We start from the raw sequence: 23,004 nt of genomic DNA on the forward strand, positions 1-23,004 counted from the left end.
AGCTGTTTGATGGCAGTTAATAGCTCAGTGTTCTATATTAGGATTTCGACTTACAAACCACAAATAACAAAAGGAGCTCTCTTACAGAAGCAGTAACCCTCTGACCTGTTTACATTACATGCACTTTGTTATCTGCATGGTACAGCAGTCATTTTAACCCACTGTGCTACCTTTGGATGAGTCCAAACTTCAACTAGACAAACCTCCATTTCTTTTCAGGAAGGCAATTAATAACCGGAGTTATCTTGACATTTTAATTGATGCCTGAAAATTGCTGGAGGTGAGGAATGCAGCAGATGCTTTTTAAATGATGATATACTTACAAAAATGACCTCCCACCCCAAGTTGGCGTTAATTGCGGTGGCACCTATTGCTCCACCGGCTCTGTTCACCAGTACATGACCAGCTGCAATAGAAGATCTGTAGACATTCACTGTTCTGTAAAACAAGCCTAACTGAAATAACTCTATTAAATAATTAACCACATTAACTACATCAGTTGAGACAGGATCAAATCCCAGTTGAATACAACAACAACCCCATTTTTGCCATGCCAGTCTATACACTTCTAGTTCCTGATCCCCAGCTTTCAGATATATGTCTGAAAGCTCCCGCCAAAAGACCTCCTGAAATCCTTCATGCCGTCAGAGATAACTGCCCTTCCACCATTAAATTGTGAAGATCCCCTGTGGTCCTAAAGTCAACCTTCTGAACTTCAGAAGACATATTGGGAGATCTCCATCCTAATAGGGATCCTGTGTGGACTTTCTTATGTTATTTCTAAGTTTGTCTTTCAGGGAAGTTTTAAGACTATGCTCAGGTCTTGTCTCTTTGAGACTCACACATAGCCCAGATCCATCAATCGGACATTTTGGTGTAAAAATAACCGATGGTATCATATATTGGTTTGCCTGCTATTTAATAATGTAGGCTTTGAGATGCTGTTAATTGTTGGGCTAAATGTTATGCGGTTATAAGCATGTCAAGATTGCATCGATACCACCACTAAATTGCAGTTCCTTATTTTGCTTGATAGCAGGCACGGCCCGTGCCGGGCGTTATACTGGGGCGGTGACGTCAGGCAGGGGAGGGTCAGGGTGGGGGGTTGTGAAATGCGGGATATGGACCATTAAAGGTAAGTACCGAAAACAATTAATAAAACGAATTTCGTTGCCCACGCTGCATCACATTTGGCGATGCAGCGTGGGCAACGAAATTCGTTTTTTTGACGGTACTTACCTCTATTGGTCCATCTCCCGCATTTTACAACCCCCCACCCTGACCCTCCCCTGCCTGACGTCACCGCCCCAGTATAACGCCCGGCAGGCAGAAGTAAATAATTGTGCACAAATTCTAACCATCTTAGGCACCCCAGAAGACCGTATCATAAAATCACTCCCGAAAGCCTAGCTCAAGCATATCAGGAACATCCCTGTTTTTTATCTGGTTATCTGGAGGAAGACCTGGATACGTTCCAGAAATGGCTGACCGAGAGGCTGGATGATCTTGCCCCACTTTCTACGCCCCGTTCATCTACCAAGCGTACTCAGAATCACTTGCTCTGACTCGGCGTAACTGCAAGTTAGCCGAAAGACTCTGGCGGAAGCAATATGATGCGGAAACCAAGTCTGCATACAAATCTTCCATCAAGTCCTATCATGCCGATATTCTGGAGGCTAAAAAGAATTATTTTGCAAACAGAATCGAGTCAGCTTCAAACTCTTGTAAAGAAATCTTTACCATCGTTAAAGAGTTTGTTTCTCCTAAATCCAGTACAGTACAACACAAGTTCTCTGAACCTTGGGTAAAGGAGTTGGCTACTTTCTTCACGACAAAAATTAAAATGATCCAAGAATCTTTCCCCCCCCCCCCGTTTTAGTTCACCCCTTACAGACTGTAATCCGTCGTCCATTTTTTCTGATTCCTGTCCTACTTTATCGGAGTTTCCAATTCTATCGGAATCTGCGTCTCTGGATCTCCTACTCAGGATCAAATCAGGCTTTCCTCTGGACCCTTGTCCGGCGACCTTTTTAGCCACTAACGCCAATATCTTGAACTTGTTAATTAATCCTGTTCTTAATCTTTCTTTGACAAGTGGTACTGTCCCGCCGGCCTGGAAGAAGGTAATGGTTGTTCCACTCTTGAAAAAACCTGGCCTTGACCCGGAAAAGCATGTCAACTATAGACCCATATCTCTCCTGCCCAGTCTAGCCAAGATCGTTGAGAAGCACGTCCACTCTGTGCTCTCCTCCTTCCTTGAAGACAATGGGTTACTCCACTCTACCCAGTCAGGCTTCCGCTCCAATCTGAGCACTGAGACCGCTCTATTGGAAGTGAATGAAGCCATCAAGGAAGCTCTCGACTCAGGCGGAAGAGCTATGCTGGTGATGCTGGATTTGTCGGCGGCCTTCGACACCGTCCCACATGAGGCCCTCCTGTGGAGACTTCACTAGGTCGGTCTCAGGGGGACGGTGCTGAGCTGGCTTAGATCTTACCTAGAGGGCCGTCGACAAGTGGTCTGGGCACCCCCGTACTCTGCAGAGGTGCCGCCGATGGATGTTGGAGTTCCTCAAGGGTCGGTGCTTAGCCCGACCCTTTTTAACATCTTTATGACTCCATTGGCGGTGTTGGCGGAGTCTCTGGGCGCCCAGATTATATCATGCGCTGACGACACCCAGCTGCTCTTCACCTGTAAAAAGGGCACGAAGTTTGATGGGGAGAGCATCCGTGGTTGCCTTGGGGCTGTTTTCGACTGGTTTCAGCGAAGCAGCCTCAAGTGCAACCCCGACAAATCGGAGGTGCTCTTTTTTGGCTGTCAGGTAGACCCGCCTTGGCAGGATTGGTGGCCAGTGAGCATGTCACCCCCTTCCGCCTCCTCTGTGGTTGCAAAAAATCTGGGGGTTAAAATCGACAACACCTTATCACTGAAATCCCAAATCACAGGTCTCTCCGGTACTTGTTTCGGTTTGTTAAAAATGCTGCGCAAATTCCTTCCACTGCTTCCTCTGGTCCACAGGAAACTGACGGTACAGGCTTTATTCTGTTCCAGGCTTGATTATTCAAATATCCTTTACCTAGGCCTGCCTGACTACCTCCTGCACAAACTGCAGGTAGTCCAGAATTCCGCAGCCAGGGCCATTTTTGGCCTACCCCGCCATGCTAGGGCTTCGGAGTTGCTCTTGTCCCTTCACTGGCTTCCTGTCAGCAAGCGGATTACATTCAAGGCCCTCACATTGGCCCATAAGGCACTCCACTCTGTAGGTGCCCACTACATCCAGAAACGGCTTTCCTTTTACAAGCCATCTCAATCTTTGAGATCTGAATCTCTTGGACTGGCAACTGTTCCACCCATCAGGAAAGTCAGGATAGGTGGACGCTCGTTTAAATATCTCGCCCCGAAACAGTGGAACTCCCTTCCCGTCGAGTTGCGCCGCATTCCCAATCTACTGGCCTTTAGAAAGGCCTTGAAAACATGGCTTTATAACCAATAACTGATATATTCCCAGCCTTTCCTCTTTTCAGCTATGGGTCAGAAAGCGCCGGGACACTCCTAGGAGTAGCCGAGCGCTATATAAGACACCCATTAACATTAACATTAACATTAACAATCCAAACTGTGACCCACAGAAACCCCATTCACCAACACTGGTGGCACCCTGTGTGACAATGTTTGTTGGCGCCCCCCCGTTGACCACATCTGCCACAGATTCCCTCACCACCGCCCTTTAACCTTGCCCCTCAAGTCTCCAAAACCACTGTCTCTCTGATTCATTTAGTTTTATAGCAGCAATCATACCATTGTAAGGTGTCAGAACACTTTACATCACACACACATTGCACAGAGACAACCATGGGTGTGTAAATCAGTGTATAGGAAAAGTTACATCAGACAGCACTACAAGAGGTAGTGTAGAAGTAACATGTCACCGATAATGGTAGGCAATATAGTTTAAGAGTCCTTATTGTGGAAAAGCACAAATTCAGAATTTAAAATGTAACACCATTGTTAGATGTTCTCTTTCATAACAAGAATTGTTTTCTACCCAAATGAACCATTTTGGCAAGATTAGTATAATGAAAGACTGGACAGAAAACATATAGCTCTAACATAATACTTGCAGTTTACATGCAGCTGTTTGATGGCAGTTAATAGCTCAGTGTTCTATATTAGGATTTCGACTTACAAACCACAAATAACAAAAGGAGCTCTCTTACAGAAGCAGTAACCCTCTGACCTGTTTACATTACATGCACTTTGTTATCTGCATGGTACAGCAGTCATTTTAACCCACTGTGCTACCTTTGGATGAGTCCAAACTTCAACTAGACAAACCTCCATTTCTTTTCAGGAAGGCAATTAATAACCGGAGTTATCTTGACATTTTAATTGATGCCTGAAAATTGCTGGAGGTGAGGAATGCAGCAGATGCTTTTTAAATGATGATATACTTACAAAAATGACCTCCCACCCCAAGTTGGCGTTAATTGCGGTGGCACCTATTGCTCCACCGGCTCTGTTCACCAGTACATGACCAGCTGCAATAGAAGATCTGTAGACATTCACTGTTCTGTAAAACAAGCCTAACTGAAATAACTCTATTAAATAATTAACCACATTAACTACATCAGTTGAGACAGGATCAAATCCCAGTTGAATACAACAACAACCCCATTTTTGCCATGCCAGTCTATACACTTCTAGTTCCTGATCCCCAGCTTTCAGATATATGTCTGAAAGCTCCCGCCAAAAGACCTCCTGAAATCCTTCATGCCGTCAGAGATAACTGCCCTTCCACCATTAAATTGTGAAGATCCCCTGTGGTCCTAAAGTCAACCTTCTGAACTTCAGAAGACATATTGGGAGATCTCCATCCTAATAGGGATCCTGTGTGGACTTTCTTATGTTATTTCTAAGTTTGTCTTTCAGGGAAGTTTTAAGACTATGCTCAGGTCTTGTCTCTTTGAGACTCACACATAGCCCAGATCCATCAATCGGACATTTTGGTGTAAAAATAACCGATGGTATCATATATTGGTTTGCCTGCTATTTAATAATGTAGGCTTTGAGATGCTGTTAATTGTTGGGCTAAATGTTATGCGGTTATAAGCATGTCAAGATTGCATCGATACCACCACTAAATTGCAGTTCCTTATTTTGCTTGATAGCAGGCACGGCCCGTGCCGGGCGTTATACTGGGGCGGTGACGTCAGGCAGGGGAGGGTCAGGGTGGGGGGTTGTGAAATGCGGGATATGGACCATTAAAGGTAAGTACCGAAAACAATTAATAAAACGAATTTCGTTGCCCACGCTGCATCACATTTGGCGATGCAGCGTGGGCAACGAAATTCGTTTTTTTGACGGTACTTACCTCTATTGGTCCATCTCCCGCATTTTACAACCCCCCACCCTGACCCTCCCCTGCCTGACGTCACCGCCCCAGTATAACGCCCGGCACGGGCCGTGCCTGCTTGATCGATTGCTTCAGTGGCCACAGCGGCGGCCGGCACAGGTAAATGCGGTGAGGCAAGGCGGGGTGGGGTGGGAGGGGCGGAAGTCGACAGATGACAGAATAGGTATAGTTAATGTAAATAATACCTATTCCATTGTCTGACTGCTTTCCCTCCTACCGCGTCCTGCCCCGCCCCACCATGCTTACCTGTGCCAGCCGCCGATGGTGGCCAGTGTGGCACAGTTCTCTTCTGTGATGCTGTGCCCGCCAGGGGCACCTGTACTACCCTCAGACCTGAGCCTAAGTGTATTCATACCAAGAGGGCGCAGCAGGAGCGGATGTAATCCGTCACCGCATTGTTTCCACATAATGTGCTTGTCGCCTTGCCACTTCCGCACTTGTTTATGTTGTATATCCAATTATCAGGGATGCTGCGCTCTGCCCATCTCATTTAGTAAATTTACATTAAGAAAAAAAATACATCCGAAACTCCGGCTTGCTGTGTCTCTTCTCGGGCATGACAGAGCTTGGCATATGACAGATAACCCGTCTTCCCTCAGAGTTAGCCACAGTTCTTCCCTCCGCTCAGGCAGAACCTAAACAAATCTGAAATAAATGATGGCATGGACCGGTGTAAACTAAATACCATTATAACTCTGGGCGCGCTGCCATCCAGCCGGCTTGACGAACAACAAAGCAAACACGAAATGCTCTGATTGCAGCACAAATACAGTCTGTGTTTCAGATTTCACAGGACTTTCTTGTCTCCCAAAACAAGGTACTAAGAGAAGAAAGGATACGCGTGTTACCATCCTGATGTTCACCTGTAGAAGAAAAGACATATCAAGGCGGCTGCACCGAGATTCATTGGGATCAAGTCACGAAAGGGGAAACATCCTTTACAACGCAACTTTTACTCCGCACTACCATTACGACGCAGCTATTACAACGCAAGTCGTTGCAACGACTTGCGCTGGAGGGAGCTGTAGGATAGGGAATAGTTTAATTTTCTATCCAACACCTTCCCTACTATCCACGGGGACCGGAGTTGGAATAGAAAATTAAACTATTCCACTATCCAGCGCCCCCCAACGCAAGTCGTTGTAACGACTTGCGTTATAAAAACTGCGTTGTAATGGCATGCGGAGTAAAAGCATGCGTTGTGATGACATACATCCCACGAAAGCACATATGCGCACCGGGAGTACTCTTTTACCTACTCCTACATGTCTTTGTGAATCGAGCCGAAACGTACAACTCCCTATTAGTAAAAACGTAAACAGGGCATACTCAGTTTAGTTGCACTAACGGTATATGAATATTCCCATATTTGATGTTTTAGCACCAATTTACAATTGCATGTTTGAAATGTAAAAGAGTGTTACAGTAGTACTACCTTTACTACTTGTTACTTCCTGGGTGACTAGTGCTTAATTTGGTAAAGGGACAGAGGTCAGTGAGTCTAGGGTGGGGTCAGAGTTGTGCTTGAAAAAGGACAATATTCTTGTACTATGTTTTGTCCTCTCAGCTACAGGTAACTGTATATGGAAAGAACTTGGTCCAACTACACACTGAACTGATATTTAAACATATTTTTATATGATTTTTTATGCATAGATTGTTGATCTTTAAATCCTTTTACAAAATGTGCGAACCTTGCATTTTTAATAACTGACTAGAGCATGTGGCACTTTGTCAATGCATTGGTGGGAAGGCACGGAGTTTGTAGACTAGGAAACTGTGGTAGATAGTTTGTACACACATCTCTGCAGTGATGCCTTAACCCTCTGCTGTGTCATGCTTTCAGTGGAACCTGGGGTCAATATGTATCTCTATCCCACATTCACATACACCCCACCTTTTTGTTATTGTGATTAGAATCTGTGGCCTGGAAGGTAGAGCTTATTCATGATTTTTACATTATAAACGTACTTAACCTTAAATACCACAAAATTCCCCAGCTGTAGCGCCTCCACCATATACTGCTTATGACCTCTCAGATTACATCACTCATAATATGTTCAATGACATAATTTATGGCATCACTGATGACGTTTCAAATGACATGCTTGAGTAGTGTATAGTGGAGTGCCATACAGTGTAGTGATAAGTAGTGGCATACAGTGGAATGGAGTATAGTGGAGAGTGGAGTGGTGTAGTCTAGAGTGGGGTACAATGGATTTGAATAGTGTACAGTGGAGTGATAGGAAGTAGCATAGAGTGGAGTATGGTAGAGTATACTGTTGTGCAGTTAAATTGTGCAGAGTGGAGTTGAGTACTGTAGAATAGCGTACAGTAGAGCTGGGTAGAATCGAATGGCGTGCAGTGGTGTAGAGATGAGTGAGATACAGTGTAGTGGTGTAGAGCAGGCCCGGCCCGTGCAGGGCGTTATACCGGGGCGGTGACGTCAGGCGGGGGAGGGGCAGGGTGGGGTGTTGTAAAATGTGGGATATGGACCATTACAGGTAAGTAACGAAAAAAATGAATAAAACGAATTTTGTTGCCCGCACTGCATCGCCAAATGTGATGCAGCGTAGGCAACGAAATTCGTTTTTTTTTTTTTTTTCATTACTTACCTGTAATGGTCCATATCCCGCATTTTACAACCCCCACCCTGCCCCTCCCCCGCCTGAAGTCACCGCCCCGGTGTAACACCCTGCACGGGCCGGGCCTGGTGTTGAGTGCAATTGTATACAATGAAGTAGCGTACAGAGGAGTGGAGTGTAATGGAGCAGTGGAGTGCCATAGAGGGGAGTGCAATAGAAGGGAGTGCCATAGAGTGGAGGGTCACATACTGGAGTGGGGTGTCTTAGAGTGGAGTAGCATACAGTGGAGGGTGGCAAACTGGATTGGAGTGTTGTAGAGGGGAATAGTGTAGTAGCATAGAGTGGGGTGGCGCAGAGTGGAGTATTATACAGTAGAATAGCGTGGAGTGCATTAGCATACAGTAGCGTGGCATAGAGTGGAATAGCGTATACTGGAGGGGCGTAGAGTGTAGTGGCATAGTGTGTAATAGTGTACAGTACTCTTGCGTGCAGGGAAGCTGTGGTTATTCTCACCTGTCAAGAGCAAGCAAAAGTAGCTACTTGTGCAGAGTGGGCTCAATACTGTGGGAGATAGCTGAGGCCCCTGCTTAATTTTTGACCGAATGGGCTGGGGTCCCTGGTGTTCATTTGGGCTTGGGGAGGCCCCCATCCTCACATAGGTAAGTATTTGGCCCTTGGTGATGGGGTCACAGGGGCTCTTAAGGCTTGGGGAGGAGGGGCAATTGCCCCCCTCTATAATTAAAATAATATTGGTTTTGGCCCCAGGGAACAGGGTGCGGCAAGGGTCTGGCTTTACATATTTGGCTTTATGTACGGCAATAAAATAATACTTTACGTCCAGAAAAACAAGAAATTCACAGGAAAGGAGGTTATAGTGACATTGAAGAAAGGTGAAAGTTTTACTGACATAGTAATGTTTTAAACAAAAATTCACCAGTTATAGTTACCTCTACAACCATAACTCGTGCTCATGGTAACTATAACTCGCACCCTCCCCAAAACCTGGTGAGAGCAGCCCCATGTGAGTGACTGAGTGTGTTTATTTTGGGGAGGGGTGCGAGCCCCCGTGACCCCTTCCCCTGGGACCAATATTATGAAAAAAGGGGAGGGTGGTGTGAGGCCCACCTCCTTGAGGCTCTACCAGGGCTGGGACCGCACACCCCTTACTACAAATCAGCCACAGGGGGTGGGTCACCTAGCCTGCAGAGGGCCCCGCCGGTCCCAGTTCTGATTATTGTTATTAATGGGAGGGGGATGCACGCCCCCCTCCCAGAACCATTCCCCTGGGGCAGACTCAGGAATGGTGTCCCAGGGCCCCAACTCCCGAGGCACAATCTTTATCCTGCCCGAGAGCAAAGGCAGAGAAATTGTAATGTCCTCCCACCCGGCGGATGCAGAAAGCTGGTCCACTCAGTGGGAGCACAAGAACGTTTTTCCTACCCCCTATCTCGGGCAGGGAAAAACACAGAATTGCTCCCACTCGGCAGGAGCAAAAGAAAAGCTTCTTCCGCTGGGTGGGAGCATTGCCGGCTCCCACCGCACCCAGGAGCCCGTGGGGCTGTAGGGGCAAGCTCATCCTCCCATAGCCCCCATCGAGGGACGTGTTCTGGGGTGCACCGGGTGTTGTAGCCGCAGTTTCATATGGTCTTCTCTGTATGAGAAGTATTTGCAGTTTCTTTAGAGCTAACAACATATAAAACAATTTCGAGTTCTCAGGATTTGGGCTGCCAGTAAACAAATCTAAAATGTATTTTTAAAATATTTTTTAAAGTTGGAGCTGTGGGATACATGTTTTTGAAATTAATTCTAAATTAACCCCAAATTACTGAAAGTGCGCAGTCACCTTCTGGGACCTGCCTTTCCCTGCTTACCAACATGCGCTTATTTATTCTCAAGACACTCAACTAAGTTTTTTGCTGGAATGATACTAGAGGCAAACTATCAAAAGCTGACTAAACATGGACTATGAGAATGGGTGGCGTGCTGTGTAATAGCTAGGATCATAATATGGGAGCAGCTGCAAAAATACATATTTTTCACACCTGTGCTCAAATACTGAAGTATTTTGTGTATTAATGAATTGTCCTCTTTGAGGTGGACTCACCTGCAACTTATTGTGGCATGCTTCATCATTGGCGACCTTTCCACACCAGAGTAGGTAAATACCACTCTATTGGACTCACCGATGTAGGGCATATTTAGATCATTTTCTTCTGAACTAAAGCAGGGATCCAGATGGAAAGTAAAAATACCTTAGGGTATACTCTAGGGATTCCCTTTATTCATGGGTATTTTTGGCAAAAAAATAAGTGAATAAATGAATTCTTGCATTTCATCGGATATCCATATTCACTGATCTCTTTTAACAATAAACAATTTTGTCATTTTTCACAAGTTAGTGATTTGACATACAAAGTATATTAACTTTAAAATACTATGGAGCTTATTTACAAACCTCATGCACCACCGGTGTGTCACTTTTAATATGGAAAAATGTGATGCACCACTTATTTACAAGCCCATTGTGCCGCCGGTACGTCACTTTTTCCTATATTAAAAGTGAGTCACCAGTGGCACAGGGGGCTTGTATATAAGCTCCATAGTATTTTAAAGGTAATGTACTTCGTATGTCAAATCACTAACTTGTGAAAAATCACAAAATTGTTTATTTTATGACAAAAACCAATTCAAGATGGGTACTAGGGAGTCAGCCTGCATTCATGGGCAGTCGTCTTAGCCTTGTGTCATGAAGAAAAAGCATTCCAAGAATACCACTGGTGTGTGATGATGCACCAGCAGCCATCTTACATTTTTCTTTGTCTTCTGGCATACCATACTTTTTAATGTATCATTTCAAAAAGGCAGAAGAAAGTACTCATCAGGTAACTAAAATGTTCATTCTCTTTGCGCCATGAAACTGACGGTGAGTCCTGTGTCTTCTCATGTCTCTCTCTCTTTTCTCGCAGGGATCTGGTAGATATTCCATCTACATTGCGAACTATGCTAATGGTAATGTTGGCCCTCACGCCTTGATTGAAATGGATGAAGCTGCAAGTGATTTATCGAAGGGCATTCTGGCACTCTCAGATGTGGCTGCGGAGGCTGGAGTCAATAAATTCACAGGTACGTTGTTAGAAGACTTGAAACTCTTTGCTCAGGATTTTACAGCTAAAACAGGGTTTTCAGTAGGCTGCAGGCACCTTTACTGTTTCAGGTTTGGGCACTTTGCAAGTGGCTGGGAATATTGTGTGGAAAAGCGATCTGGTAACAGTTATGAAACAAAGAGCTGGGATTGTTTTTGCATGATTAATAATTGGTGAAAAAAACTGTGTAATTGCAAATTTGATGCAACCTATGTTTGAACAAAGACATTTGAAAATATTACCCTGATATTGCAACATTTATACATAAACAACCACCCCTAAGAGTATGGAAGTAGAGGCTATGGGGTCTTAAGGGTGAGCTGGCCTCCAACCGAATATTAGTACAGAAGATACGCTATCCAAGTATAATTTCCAAATACGTTAATGCATCCCTCCCAATAATACTCAGTAGGAGTGTTGGACATACACAAAAATTTAACAGATAGTCCTCACACACCTCCTGGTGTCATGCTTCATCATAGGACAACCCACACCCTCCAAAATACTGGTTCGACGGAGGACGGGCTTACACCTGGAGACAGGGCGGCACTTCTAATTTAGAATGGACCTGTGATTAAAGTGTATTAAAAACCAATGTGGCATCCGAAATCCTATTTATTCACTAGACATGGCACTTGGTATTAAAAAGGTAATGTGGGGACAAGGGGATCTAGTACCCCATCACCACTATTACCGTCAACATGTTTCTGCCTTGTGGCTCAACTGAGTCCGCCGCATTCTTCAGGATGGCCAAATGGGATCTTAGTTAGACAACCTTGCATTCAGAACTGTCTTGTTTGAAGAGTGATCTATGTCTACCTCTTAAAAAAATCTGGTTCTTAGATACCCCAATTGTGGGTCGTCCATGTATCAGGAGGGAGGAGCGGACACATGCAGGCTTACTGCGAGCAACATACCTTGAGGGAAGTGTGACTTCAGGTTTCCCTGAGCTCTTACTACATGGGGCGTGCAAGAGCCACCATTGCCTAAGTATGTGCCATGTGGGTAGGGTGGTTAGATAGAAAAGCCGAGTTTAAAAAGTGGGACGGGTCAACCATAGTGTGAAGGAAAGCTGTGGCGTAACTCTATATGTGACAGTCTATTTAAATGCGTGTTCTGTGTACGGGATATGCTTATTTATAGAATCACTGCTCACTCCACCCTCGCCTGCACTCCTAGCCCTGTCAACCTTTTCATCCTTATCTTCAAATAAAGTTCTTCTATCTTACTTAAAACCCTGGTATGAGGATTGGCTAACCTTGTAGCATGCACGCTTCACACTCCCACTACAATGCCCATGTGTTTTTTAATTTCATTGTTTGCTTTATTGTCTTTCTTCCTTCTTGGCCCCGATCACAAGTACCGTGGAGGGCCATGAGCTATTTACCAGGTCCAGTAAGTACCAACACAGTGGGTGAAGTTTTTATTAGATCTGGTATATACCCGATTCCAATATCAAACTTGGAAATGAGTCACAAGATAGAGAAATCAGTACCTACCGCATGTACCTGTATTTGCAAGATATTTTTTCCCTGATAAATTTAATATATTTTGACCTGAGGAAATTTCCCAGGAGGTAATTTTGTGGGGAGTGGTGTTCTACTACACAGGATTAATTCCGGGAGCGGTAAACTCCATATTGCTTTGGAATTCCAATGTCTGCACGGACAAGATTAATATAGGGGTCCGAATTTAATGACCCACGTGTGATCAGGGCCCATGCTTGTCCTCACATTTTGCCTGCAAGACCAAGAGAACTATAATTCCCACCTTGTGTTTTGTAATCCACCGTCCCATCCACTCATTTACTTATCAGTAACACCCTAGTCTGTTTTCTGCTCCTTTGCATCTTGTCATCTTGAAACCCCCTCCCCACACTCCTCTCTCTTTCTACTTTGGTCTCCCGCCTGCCTGTCTCTCAATGTTTTAGCTACGTTTTTCTGCCTTTTTTGCTGCCATTGCTTCTTTATGTGCAGGTAGACAGAGAATTACACAGCCGTGACCGTGAAATTAGTACTGCTGACATGCTGTTTAATTCTGGCAGAGCATTAAACAACTGGATTTGTGCCTGACACAGTTCGAGCGCTAAAACATGGCGCTGGCAGAGTGTCAGCACAGTGTGCTTTGGAGATAAGACGGCAGCGATCTGTTAGATCTGTCTCACCAGCAGGAAGCTTTTCACGCCTTCCTTTAGCACAGGGCTCTGAAGACTTTTACCAAAGATCAGACCACTTGCTGTATCTTTATTCATGTATGGTAATACAAAAAAAGATGCATCCTTTGCAAATATTTCATTACAGTAATGGAATTTCCCTGGCCTGAGATAAAGGCCTGGCCATTTCTTTTACATGAGATCTTAGAAAATGTTTTACATCTGTTGAAAAGGGATGAATAAAAATAATTTATTGAACAGTTATTGCAGGAAATCTAATCTTAAGTGCAAGGCAAGAGATAAGAAGTGCAGGAGCCGAGCATGACTGCACTCACAGCTCTGATAAAGGATGTGTAAAGACCATGGCTTTAAGTGGGCTGGGTCGCACCGGTGCTGAGCACCAGCAGGTTTTTTAAAGGGCGCCTCGAAACGGGCCTCTATCGGACTCTGTTTTGTTTCCTGGCACTGGCGGTCCGTGTTTTATCCGGAGTGCTCAGCAGGTTTTTTAAAGGGCGCCTCGAAACGGGCCTCTATCGGACTCTGTTTTGTTTCCTGGCACTGGCGGTCCGTGTTTTATCCGGAGTGCAGTGACAGCAGGCACATAGATGTGCCCCTTCTCACACTGCTCACTTCTCTCTAGTGGAGAAGTTACGGCATGACCTCATGCCAGGTGAGCATTGTAAGGAAAGGGAAATCCTTTATAGAGCGTTGTAGGGGAAGGGAAATTCTTTAAAGGGAATCATTTTATCTCTGGATTTCCCTTCTCTTTTTGAAACTCAGGAGCTGCAACATTGTCGTGGTGTCACCAGGTCTTTAAGTGGAAGCTTTTTCAATATTATATACAATAAGCCATAGTTGCTGACTATTTATCTTTTGCAACTAACAACCATTGACAAAGCCAACATGTCCTGACTTGTTGTAGGTATGATGTTACTTGTACCTGGATGCAAAGATTAATTCTTTAGGGATCCTTTCGTTAGCTGAGAACAGGGCAGTGTTTCTACAGTGTGAACGGTAACACCCTTGGCTGTGACAGGAGGACACGTTGGGACAAATCCATCGTCTTCCCAGGTGAGGGGGCTGTGCCTGTGCACCCCGAATACTCCATGTCTAATCCCGGCTTTCCTACTAGAGGACATCATGTGGCGCACTTATCAAAAATGAAACCAGTAAGATGTAATCGAGCAGATTTCAGTTCACACAGTACGGGGCATATTATCAAGGGGGTCTATCTCCGGGTTTTTTGGCTTTAAAAGCCAAGAAAGCGGAGATAAAATTATCTCCCTATTACCTAGCTGTCGCTAACACCAGTTAGCGACAGCTAGTAGGAGATAGCGACCATCTTGGGCCCCACTTTGCATGTCAGTGATATTTATCACTAATGATATGCAAAGTGGGCGTGCCAAGATGTTAGAGACTGAAAACAGTCGCTAATATCGCTATCTCCTATTACCAACTTTTGGAGATATTCGCGCTAAGTGCGAATATCTCCAAAAGCTAACACCTGCCCTGAGCAGTTCTTAGCCATGTTATCCAAAGGGAGGTGGATAACATGGCTAGGAGCATTAGCTCGGTAATGCATAAATATCGCTGACTTTTCAGCGATATTCATGCATTGTGGCGATTTTTATCGCATTTGCGATAAACCTTGGTAATACCAAGGTTTATTTGCGGTAAAAATCGCCGCAGCTCAGCGATACATTTTTGTCTCTAACCAAGCAATAGCGGTTATTATCGCTATTGCTTGGTAATATGCCCCTTCGTCCTCTTCCCGACCGAATCCATTCATTACCTTCCCCCTTTTCATATTCATCTTTCCTTTCCCTTGGGTTGGCCTACATGTATTTCCCTAGATTTAGATCTACTTGTCGTCCCTCGACCTGTATAGTCTCTTTTCTTTGCTTATTATTATTTATGGTTATTGCAGAGGGCCAAATACGTTTTAGTCCTTTGTTCGTTGTAAGCAGGTTATGAGATCCGGCATGTGCTTAAGTTTTGTATTTGCATTTTATTTTCAAGCCCCACATTGCTCGTGCTGCATCAACGCACTATAACAAGCATTTGCAATGCAATATGTCTCGCATTTACACGAGTTGGAGCTATTGGCATTGTAAATGATAATGCCTTTTATTTATGTTTTGGTTTTTAAAACACAAATGAAAGGCATTGTTATTTTAAATGCCGATAGCTGAAACTCGCTTAAATGCGAGACTTTTTGCATTGCTCATGCTTGTTCTTTCTGTTGGAAGGATAGATTTGATTGCGCTTCTTCTTCAGCCCGGCACAAAAGCCATATCTTCTACACCTGGGCCCTGGTTAATCCGTGAGCGGAGAGCCTGGTTGGTGTTGCACTTTGTGTCTACAAATTGTGCCCTGTACCTCATAGGTTTTCCTAGAAAAGGTGCTACAGTGTAGTTCAAATAATTCTCTTGGGATTTAAACTCTAAAACTACTACTACTGATTTCTATGCCTGTTCCTATGACATTCCAGGGCTACTTAACACCTCTCCCAAGTAGCTGGGGGTTTGCCAACAGTGCACCTCACGTAGGTGCGCCATAGGGTTTTCGCAGCTGCTATCAACTTCTTTCTCCTCCACTACCAGGATCAATTCAGGTGTGTTAATTTCATTCAAGCAGAGGCTGTGCACATGGCTTAATACTTTAGGGGCTTATTTATAAACCCCTTTCAGTGCCATGTTAAAAGTGACTCACAGGCGGAGCAAGGGGAATGTAAATTAGCCCCAATGGGGCGTACGTAAAGATGCGATTCGTAAATGACCTCTGTGAATACCAAAAGACAAAAATAACTTCTGGGAATACCAAAAGTCATAAAGTTAGACTTTTGTCTCAGATTACCTTTGTGAATCAGCCCCAATGTATTTTAGTTTGTACTAAATAATGGTGTATTTTATGTAGCACGTGCTATCACATATTTAGCAGCTTTGTTGCACAATGAATAACAAGTTTCAATAATACTCTACTCAGTGGTCTTAGTTTATCAGCCGGAGAGTTATACAAATCAGTCCCAGAAGCTTATAGGTTCTGCAGAGCTCTTATCAGTAGATACATAATTCACTAAACCATCATATTAAGCACTGGCATCACAACTGTGACTACTTTTGGAGATGTGTGTGTATCGGAGCACTGCAACCGATCCCATCTCCTGTGCTATGCAGCAAGGAAATGAGGTCAGCATTCTGTGGCACGGTAATTGGTGGCAGTAGGTGGGGATTGTGATCACTTTGCTTGTCTGTACAACCACTGACCATTCAAGCAGACTACTATTTAATTTGTAAAAAAATAAGTGCCAAGGCTCTTGTCAGGAGGCCGTTGCAGCTTGCACCACTCCTTGCCGCTACTAGCGCTGCTGATGACAGTACTGTCACAACTAACCATTACACTCATGCAAGTGTGATAATTCAGACTTTAAGTATACATAAAAAATGACAAATACATGCCCCTCAAGCTATATTAGCTTTGGGTGCACGTATTACCGATGTTAATGTCTATTTAATTATTAAACATCTGTTGTTGTGCTTCTCACACAATTAGACAAATACAGCCAACATGTGACAGCTGTTATAAGAGCCAGTGTTGGCATTAATGCTGAGCACCGGAAATCAGTGGCCAAGAGCAGCCCATGCAGGTAAGAGTGGTGGGGCAGGGTTGGGAGACTCAACAGACGACGATGAGGTAAAATAAAATAAAAAAAATAAAAACACTTCCTTGCGCTCGCCGCATCACCTAAACATCTGTTTTTGTGTTTCTCACACAATTAGACAAATACAGCCACCATGTGCAGCTGTTATAAGAGCTGGTGTTAACAATAATGTGCTGGTGTTAGGCACCGGAAACCACTGGGCAGAAGAGGTCTTGTAGTTAAGAGCAGTGGGGCGGGGTGGGAGGGGAGTCAAAAGAAGACAACTAGGTACAATAAAATGCCAAGAAAAAAAAACCGGCGAGCGCAAGGTAAGTGGTTTTCTTTTCTTTTACATTTTATTTTACCTCATCGTTGTCTGTCGACTTCACCCTCCCTACCCCCGCCGTGCCTCCGCACCACCAACCTTACCTGCCACTGGCTCTAATTGAGCACTGAAGCAAACCTTCTGGCACGTAGGCAGGCAGGGAGATATTACATCTCTTTAAAACTCCATCGACGCGCCTCTATAGATTGGAATTTACCCTTATCCTAGAGCTATCTCTCTCTGACATCTCCTGGTGGTACAAGAGATGGATATGCTGTCTCTCTCACCGCATCACATTGATTGAGGATACAGTGGACCAGTGGCATAGCGAAATTTGCAGGAAGCCCCCTGCAAAGTGTATGGAGTCAGGAGCTCTTCGACCCACCTGTGCTCAATGCCGTAGGTTGTCCCATGGAGCTCAGGGGCCCCACTCACACTGCAGGGGGCTGCAGGAGCTATTGTTACGCCACTGCAGTGGACCAGAGTGAGAGCTCAGGAAGAGATGCAGAATTGTTTGATTTCTTTCACCAAAACTGTAGCATGCTACTCACTTCCAAACCCCTTTTTTGTAGTTTTATATATCACGCAAACTCGACCCGATGGTATTGATGTGCTTTACATTACACAAGGATACATTCATTTTTTTAGGCACGGGGAGAATAAATGATTTGCCGAGAATCACAGGACGTTGAGTGGGGCGAGAATCAAACCTGGTTCCCCATTTCTAAATCTGGCAGCTCTGACCCTTACACCACATATCAGGAATACAGCAGACTCAATGTTGTTCCCCAACCAATTCAGATAGCAGAGATTGGGTGCCCAAGTCAAGAAGCATTATGGATGAAGAACGGGACAATTAGGTCAATATCACCGGTGTGCCATGGCACATTGCCCAGCACCCATAGAAGATTAAGCAGCTCCCTTGCGATATTTAGCAACATCACGGGCGCGTTGAGCAACCTTTCGCCGTATCTAGCATTGACACATTAAACAACTTCTCAGATCACTCAGCAACACCTTGGCACATTGAGTTCAAATATATACCTGTCAGTACGTATTGAAACTTGCATATGCTTCTTCTTCAAGAAAACATAAAAACATATGGTTGATAACTTTAGTAACCACCACAGTACGGCCAGCAGTATGTGATTTGATGGGAATAAAAGGTATATAGGTCTTAATGGCGCAATGAAAGAGGACCAATGAGATACCATTAGATTCATTTGGCAGAATATATATTTTTTTGCAGTTTTCTAGGAAACTAAATGTCTCTTTAAACCAAAAAAGATTAATAAGGTTGGGTAAAATCATGACAAATGAAACAGCAGAGCAGAAAGGAAAAAAGTAAACAAAAACAAACGTATTACGATAACATATTTGAACATCTATGGATATTTGTTTATATGCAATTCCTCCATTTATTCTTAGGAGTTCCAACACCATCACGAATATTGTTTTATTTGATATATTTTATATAGTGCTCTGCTTTACCCTGTGAAAAATGGGTGTTAGTGCACATGGGCTTAAGCAGCAGAGAAAATCAATTGGTCGGATTGTCATTTAATAATCAGGTAGATACAGGGTGTCCTATAGAAATCCGAGACTGGGCATTTCAGTGAAAGAAAATGGGGAGGGAAGGGCGCAGCTGAGAGTAGGTGGGAAAATATGTAGCTACACTGCTGCACTAATAATTATTGAACAAATATGGCTTCATCATTTTCCTTAACTGAAAATACCTCATTGGCACCTAAGGTCTTTAAGAAAGGTTACACAATAAGAAATCATCTCCTGTATAAGTTTGTGCTGTGTTCAGGATAGAATTGACTTTTCTAGTTTTGAGTCGTAAATTGATTTGTTTTTCTTTCCTCTTGATTTTCAAGCATGAGGCTAGGGAGTAAATAACCTCCATTTCATAGGTACAAAGTTAAACTCTGAATTTTATGCAACAGACCTGAAATAAAGGAATCTCCTCTGGTAGACAAAAGGAGAAAATGACTTCCTTACTATTGGTTGTGGACTATGTTGGTGTCCATGGCTGATACCTAAGAATATCTTATCATATTACCCATATGACAATTAGTTTACCGTTGTTTGGCAGGCCAGGTAGGTTCACATGAGAGCATTGACCAGAGAAATACCAGTTTGTCAGTAGAAAGCTGGAAGTTGCTTACTTTCCCAGAGGATTGGGAGAAACATTACAGTGCCTATATATTCCGTTCATAAAAATACGACATTTGAAAAAAAGGAAACCCCAAATCTACTGGGTCTTAACAAGTAAAGACAAGTAGAGGGGTCAAGCATGATTGTTCATGCACCTTAAGGTTAAATCTATTAATGACTGATCTACCTGCTGCCCTGAGCAGTGGTGCCATGAATCTCCCACTTTAGCAGCTTCATGAGGACGGGATTCTTTATGGGCCGGCTTTGTCTGCCTCTTGGCAGGTAAAATCTCATAATTAATACTAAAAGTAAGAAAGAAAGATGGGTAGAGAAAAAAGGGAAAGGAGGATGGATGAGTGGATGCAAGAGTGGGTGGAAATGAGGATGGATGAGAATGTGAAAGAATAGTTGATTGTAAGGATAGATAGATGAGTGCGTAAAAGGATGGGTGGGTGAAAGGATGGATGAATGAGTAGGTCAAAAGATGGGCTAATGAGTGGGTAAAAGGATGGGTGGATGAGTGGTTGAGAGGATATATTGATGGGTTGATGAAAGGGTGGCAGAGTAAATGGAAGTCTGAGAGGATGGATGACGAATGGATGGGCGAGAGAAATGTTGGCAGAGTAAATAGACACCTGAGAGGATGGATAGATGGGTGAAAGGATGTGAGAGTACATGGAAATTTGAGGATGGATGGATGGATGGGTGGGTGAAAGGATAGTAGTGTAAATGGAAATCTAAGGGAATAGATGTATGGGTGAGTTAAAGTATGGAAAAGAAAATGTTAATCTGAGAAGATGGGTGAAAGGAAGGGGGAGTAAATGGAAACCTGAGTGGAGGAATGGGTGGATGAATTGCATAGCAAATAAAAATCTCATAGGGTGGATGGATGGCAAAGTAAATGGAAATCTCAAAGGATGAATGAATGGATGGATGAACGAAAGGATCAATTTAAGGATGAAAGGCTTTATTGAAGAAGTGGTAATTCAATACAACCGTATCTGTGGATGGATGTATGGGATGGATCCATGTATAGATGATGGATGTGTGGATGAATGAAATGGCCGATGGATAGAATGGTGAAAGATTGAATGATTGATTAAAGAATGAATGGCTGACAGAATGAAATGATGAATATCAGGGGGTGGTCAGAAGGGTGCTAGGACGATTGGATACAGTGGCGGCTGGTCCATGGGGGCGTTTGGGCGCCGCCTCCCCTGTTTTCTCACCGTGCGAGAAGGCAAAGATAGTTATTATTACCAATGATAATAACTACCATTTGTATCTTCCTTGCCTTCTCGCACGACGAGAAATCAGAAGTTCCTGTGTGGGCGGAGTTACTCGAGGGCAGGGGGGAGCGGCTTGCCCACTGTTGGTAATACTGTCTGTTTGGGTAGCCTGAGAAGCTACCCAAACAGACAGTATTAACACAGTAGGCAAGCCGCTCCCCCCTGCCTTCGAGTAACCCCTCCCACTCTCCCTGTCTCTCTGTATGCTGCCGTGCTGCAGCATACAGAGAGAAATGACGTCAGAAGGGCAGCCGGCCGAACCAATCACAGCGCTGGCTGCTGTGGAGGGGAGGGAGGCTGCCTGCTGCCTTCTGATGACGTCTGGATTCTACAGCGACGGCGCAGTGATTTAAAGACATACTACGCAGACTCGAGATGTATGCTTCCCGATCTCGATTTAGGTAGAGACGCCATTAAAGTTCTAGTGCCAGCAGACGCGAACGTCACAGAAGACAGTGGGCATGCTGCATCGAGTTTCAAGAAAGGAGCTTGTAGTTGTGCTTAAGCTCCCCAAAGTGCCCCCCTCTGTGTAAGGTAAGAGAGGCATGAGAAGAGAGCTGCAGTGGGACACCCGACTGTAAATGAACTGCCACACTTGGTCCTAACAGTCTTAAACCGTACAGTGTCAAGAAATAAAAGCAGCATAATAGATGCTTGGATGGAAGAGACAATGGAGCTCATTTAGGGAGGTTTAGGCTCACTTCCTTCACTTGTTTTGTGGCATCAGACCTTTGATACAAAGTGGGGGGGGGTATTTAAATTTTCCAGCTACTCCCTTTATCCTGTGTGGTGTGAACATGTTTCCTCCGAAGCTGGAACAGGATCGTTTCCCTGTGTCTCATCCAGATGACACTGCTCTGTTGACCATGTGGTGGTGCAGTTGATGTGCACCATAAAAAACATGAGATGCACATTAATGACCAAAAAGAAAAATATTATTTGTCAGGTCTAAGGATTTCTGTTACATAATGGTAGTAAATCAGATTAGAACATAGATGTGTCTTGCGTGTTGGTAAATGAAAGTGAAGATATCTGGGAGGAAATTGTAGGTGGGCAGTAGGATGCAACTTCATGTAAACAAGCAACAGTAAGGGACTCTGGGATCTAAGATATGTGTGGACGAGGACAGAAGGGTAACTTGAGTCATGCTAGAACACGCTGGTTCTGTCATGGCAGCAACCTACCAAGTGCTTCCCCCTCGCACGTGCAGTGTACCAGGCTGACTAGCATCAATCCTTGACCAGCCAGAATAAAGCTCATGTATATTGTCCACCTTTGGAAGCCTTTAGATGGATGATCGGATCTCGGGGTGTAAAATTATGCTCAATATTTGGCCTCTTTTAGACTGGGGAGGAATATATGGAATCTGTGCTTTTAAAAGCTGTGTTGTCTCTGATCAGGTGATTTGATTGTTCTTTCAATTCTTATCTCTCACTTTTGAACAAACGTACAGCTCTGCCGTTAAAAGTTGCTTAACTCTTGCTCAGGGAACAAACTTTGATTGATTCTTCAACTGTTATATAACTAATTGAATGACACACTTCTGTCCTCAGACTCTTTAGGCGCAGTGTAGATGCTTATAAGCATGCAATAAACCCAAAGAGCATGCAACTAACCAGTAAAGAATTTAATGTACAGGCGGCCACGAGCACACATTGAGCTCCCCGTGCTGTTGGGATTTCAGTACAAATGCCTGAGCATTTTACATAATTGTCTTCAGGAGATGGTTGCAGAACAAATATTCTAGTCATGTTCGAGGCTGCCTCCACGAATGTGATCACCCCTCTGCCCTATAAACTTGTATCAGTGGGAGAAGGTGCTAGGGACTCCTGACGCTCAGCTCTGGAATACTCTTTGTCGCCTTTGTGTTGAAGAAAGTATGTTAGAATTTAAGAAAGAGCTGAAGACTATACATATCTTAAACATCTCATGCAGTTCATTTGTGATCCGGGATCTCAACATAGTTTGGGCTGTATAGCGCGTTTTACAAATGTCTGTACATATTATTTTCCAGCAGATGATAGGAGACAGAAAGGCTTGTTTGCATCCAGCAGACACAGATATGCTTTAGACTTGGCTACCAGTGTGCTCGGAACACCACTTGCCAACATCTCATGTCACACACTAACATTCAACAGAACATATTAGAGAGAACTCCTAAAACGCATCCATCTCAGCCAAGATAAGGTACTTGCCATCCTCACCCATTAATACTCCAAGAACACAGCACCTATGTAATTGCACTTAAAATGTGCTTTTCTCAAACAGAATAAGTTAGACTTGGCCCAGTACCTTCATG

The 23,004-nt window shown here is 44.1% G+C and overlaps 1 protein-coding gene across 2 annotated transcripts in view; it reads left to right on the forward strand.

Moving 5' to 3' along the window:
• The window catches only part of CRTAC1 (cartilage acidic protein 1), a 1,573,434-nt gene that overhangs the window by 829,225 nt on the left and 721,205 nt on the right, over positions 1 to 23,004 (forward strand). For both annotated transcript variants that reach the window (XM_086922610.1, XM_086922611.1), the window contains exon 5: positions 10,963 to 11,119. In XM_086922610.1, the coding sequence (XP_086778736.1) occupies positions 10,963 to 11,119 (157 nt within the window). The remainder of the gene's footprint in view (positions 1 to 10,962; positions 11,120 to 23,004) is intronic.

Source organism: Lissotriton vulgaris, chromosome 5 (genome assembly GCF_964263255.1).
Source record: "Lissotriton vulgaris chromosome 5, aLisVul1.2, whole genome shotgun sequence".
Taxonomy (NCBI): domain Eukaryota; kingdom Metazoa; phylum Chordata; class Amphibia; order Caudata; family Salamandridae; genus Lissotriton; species Lissotriton vulgaris.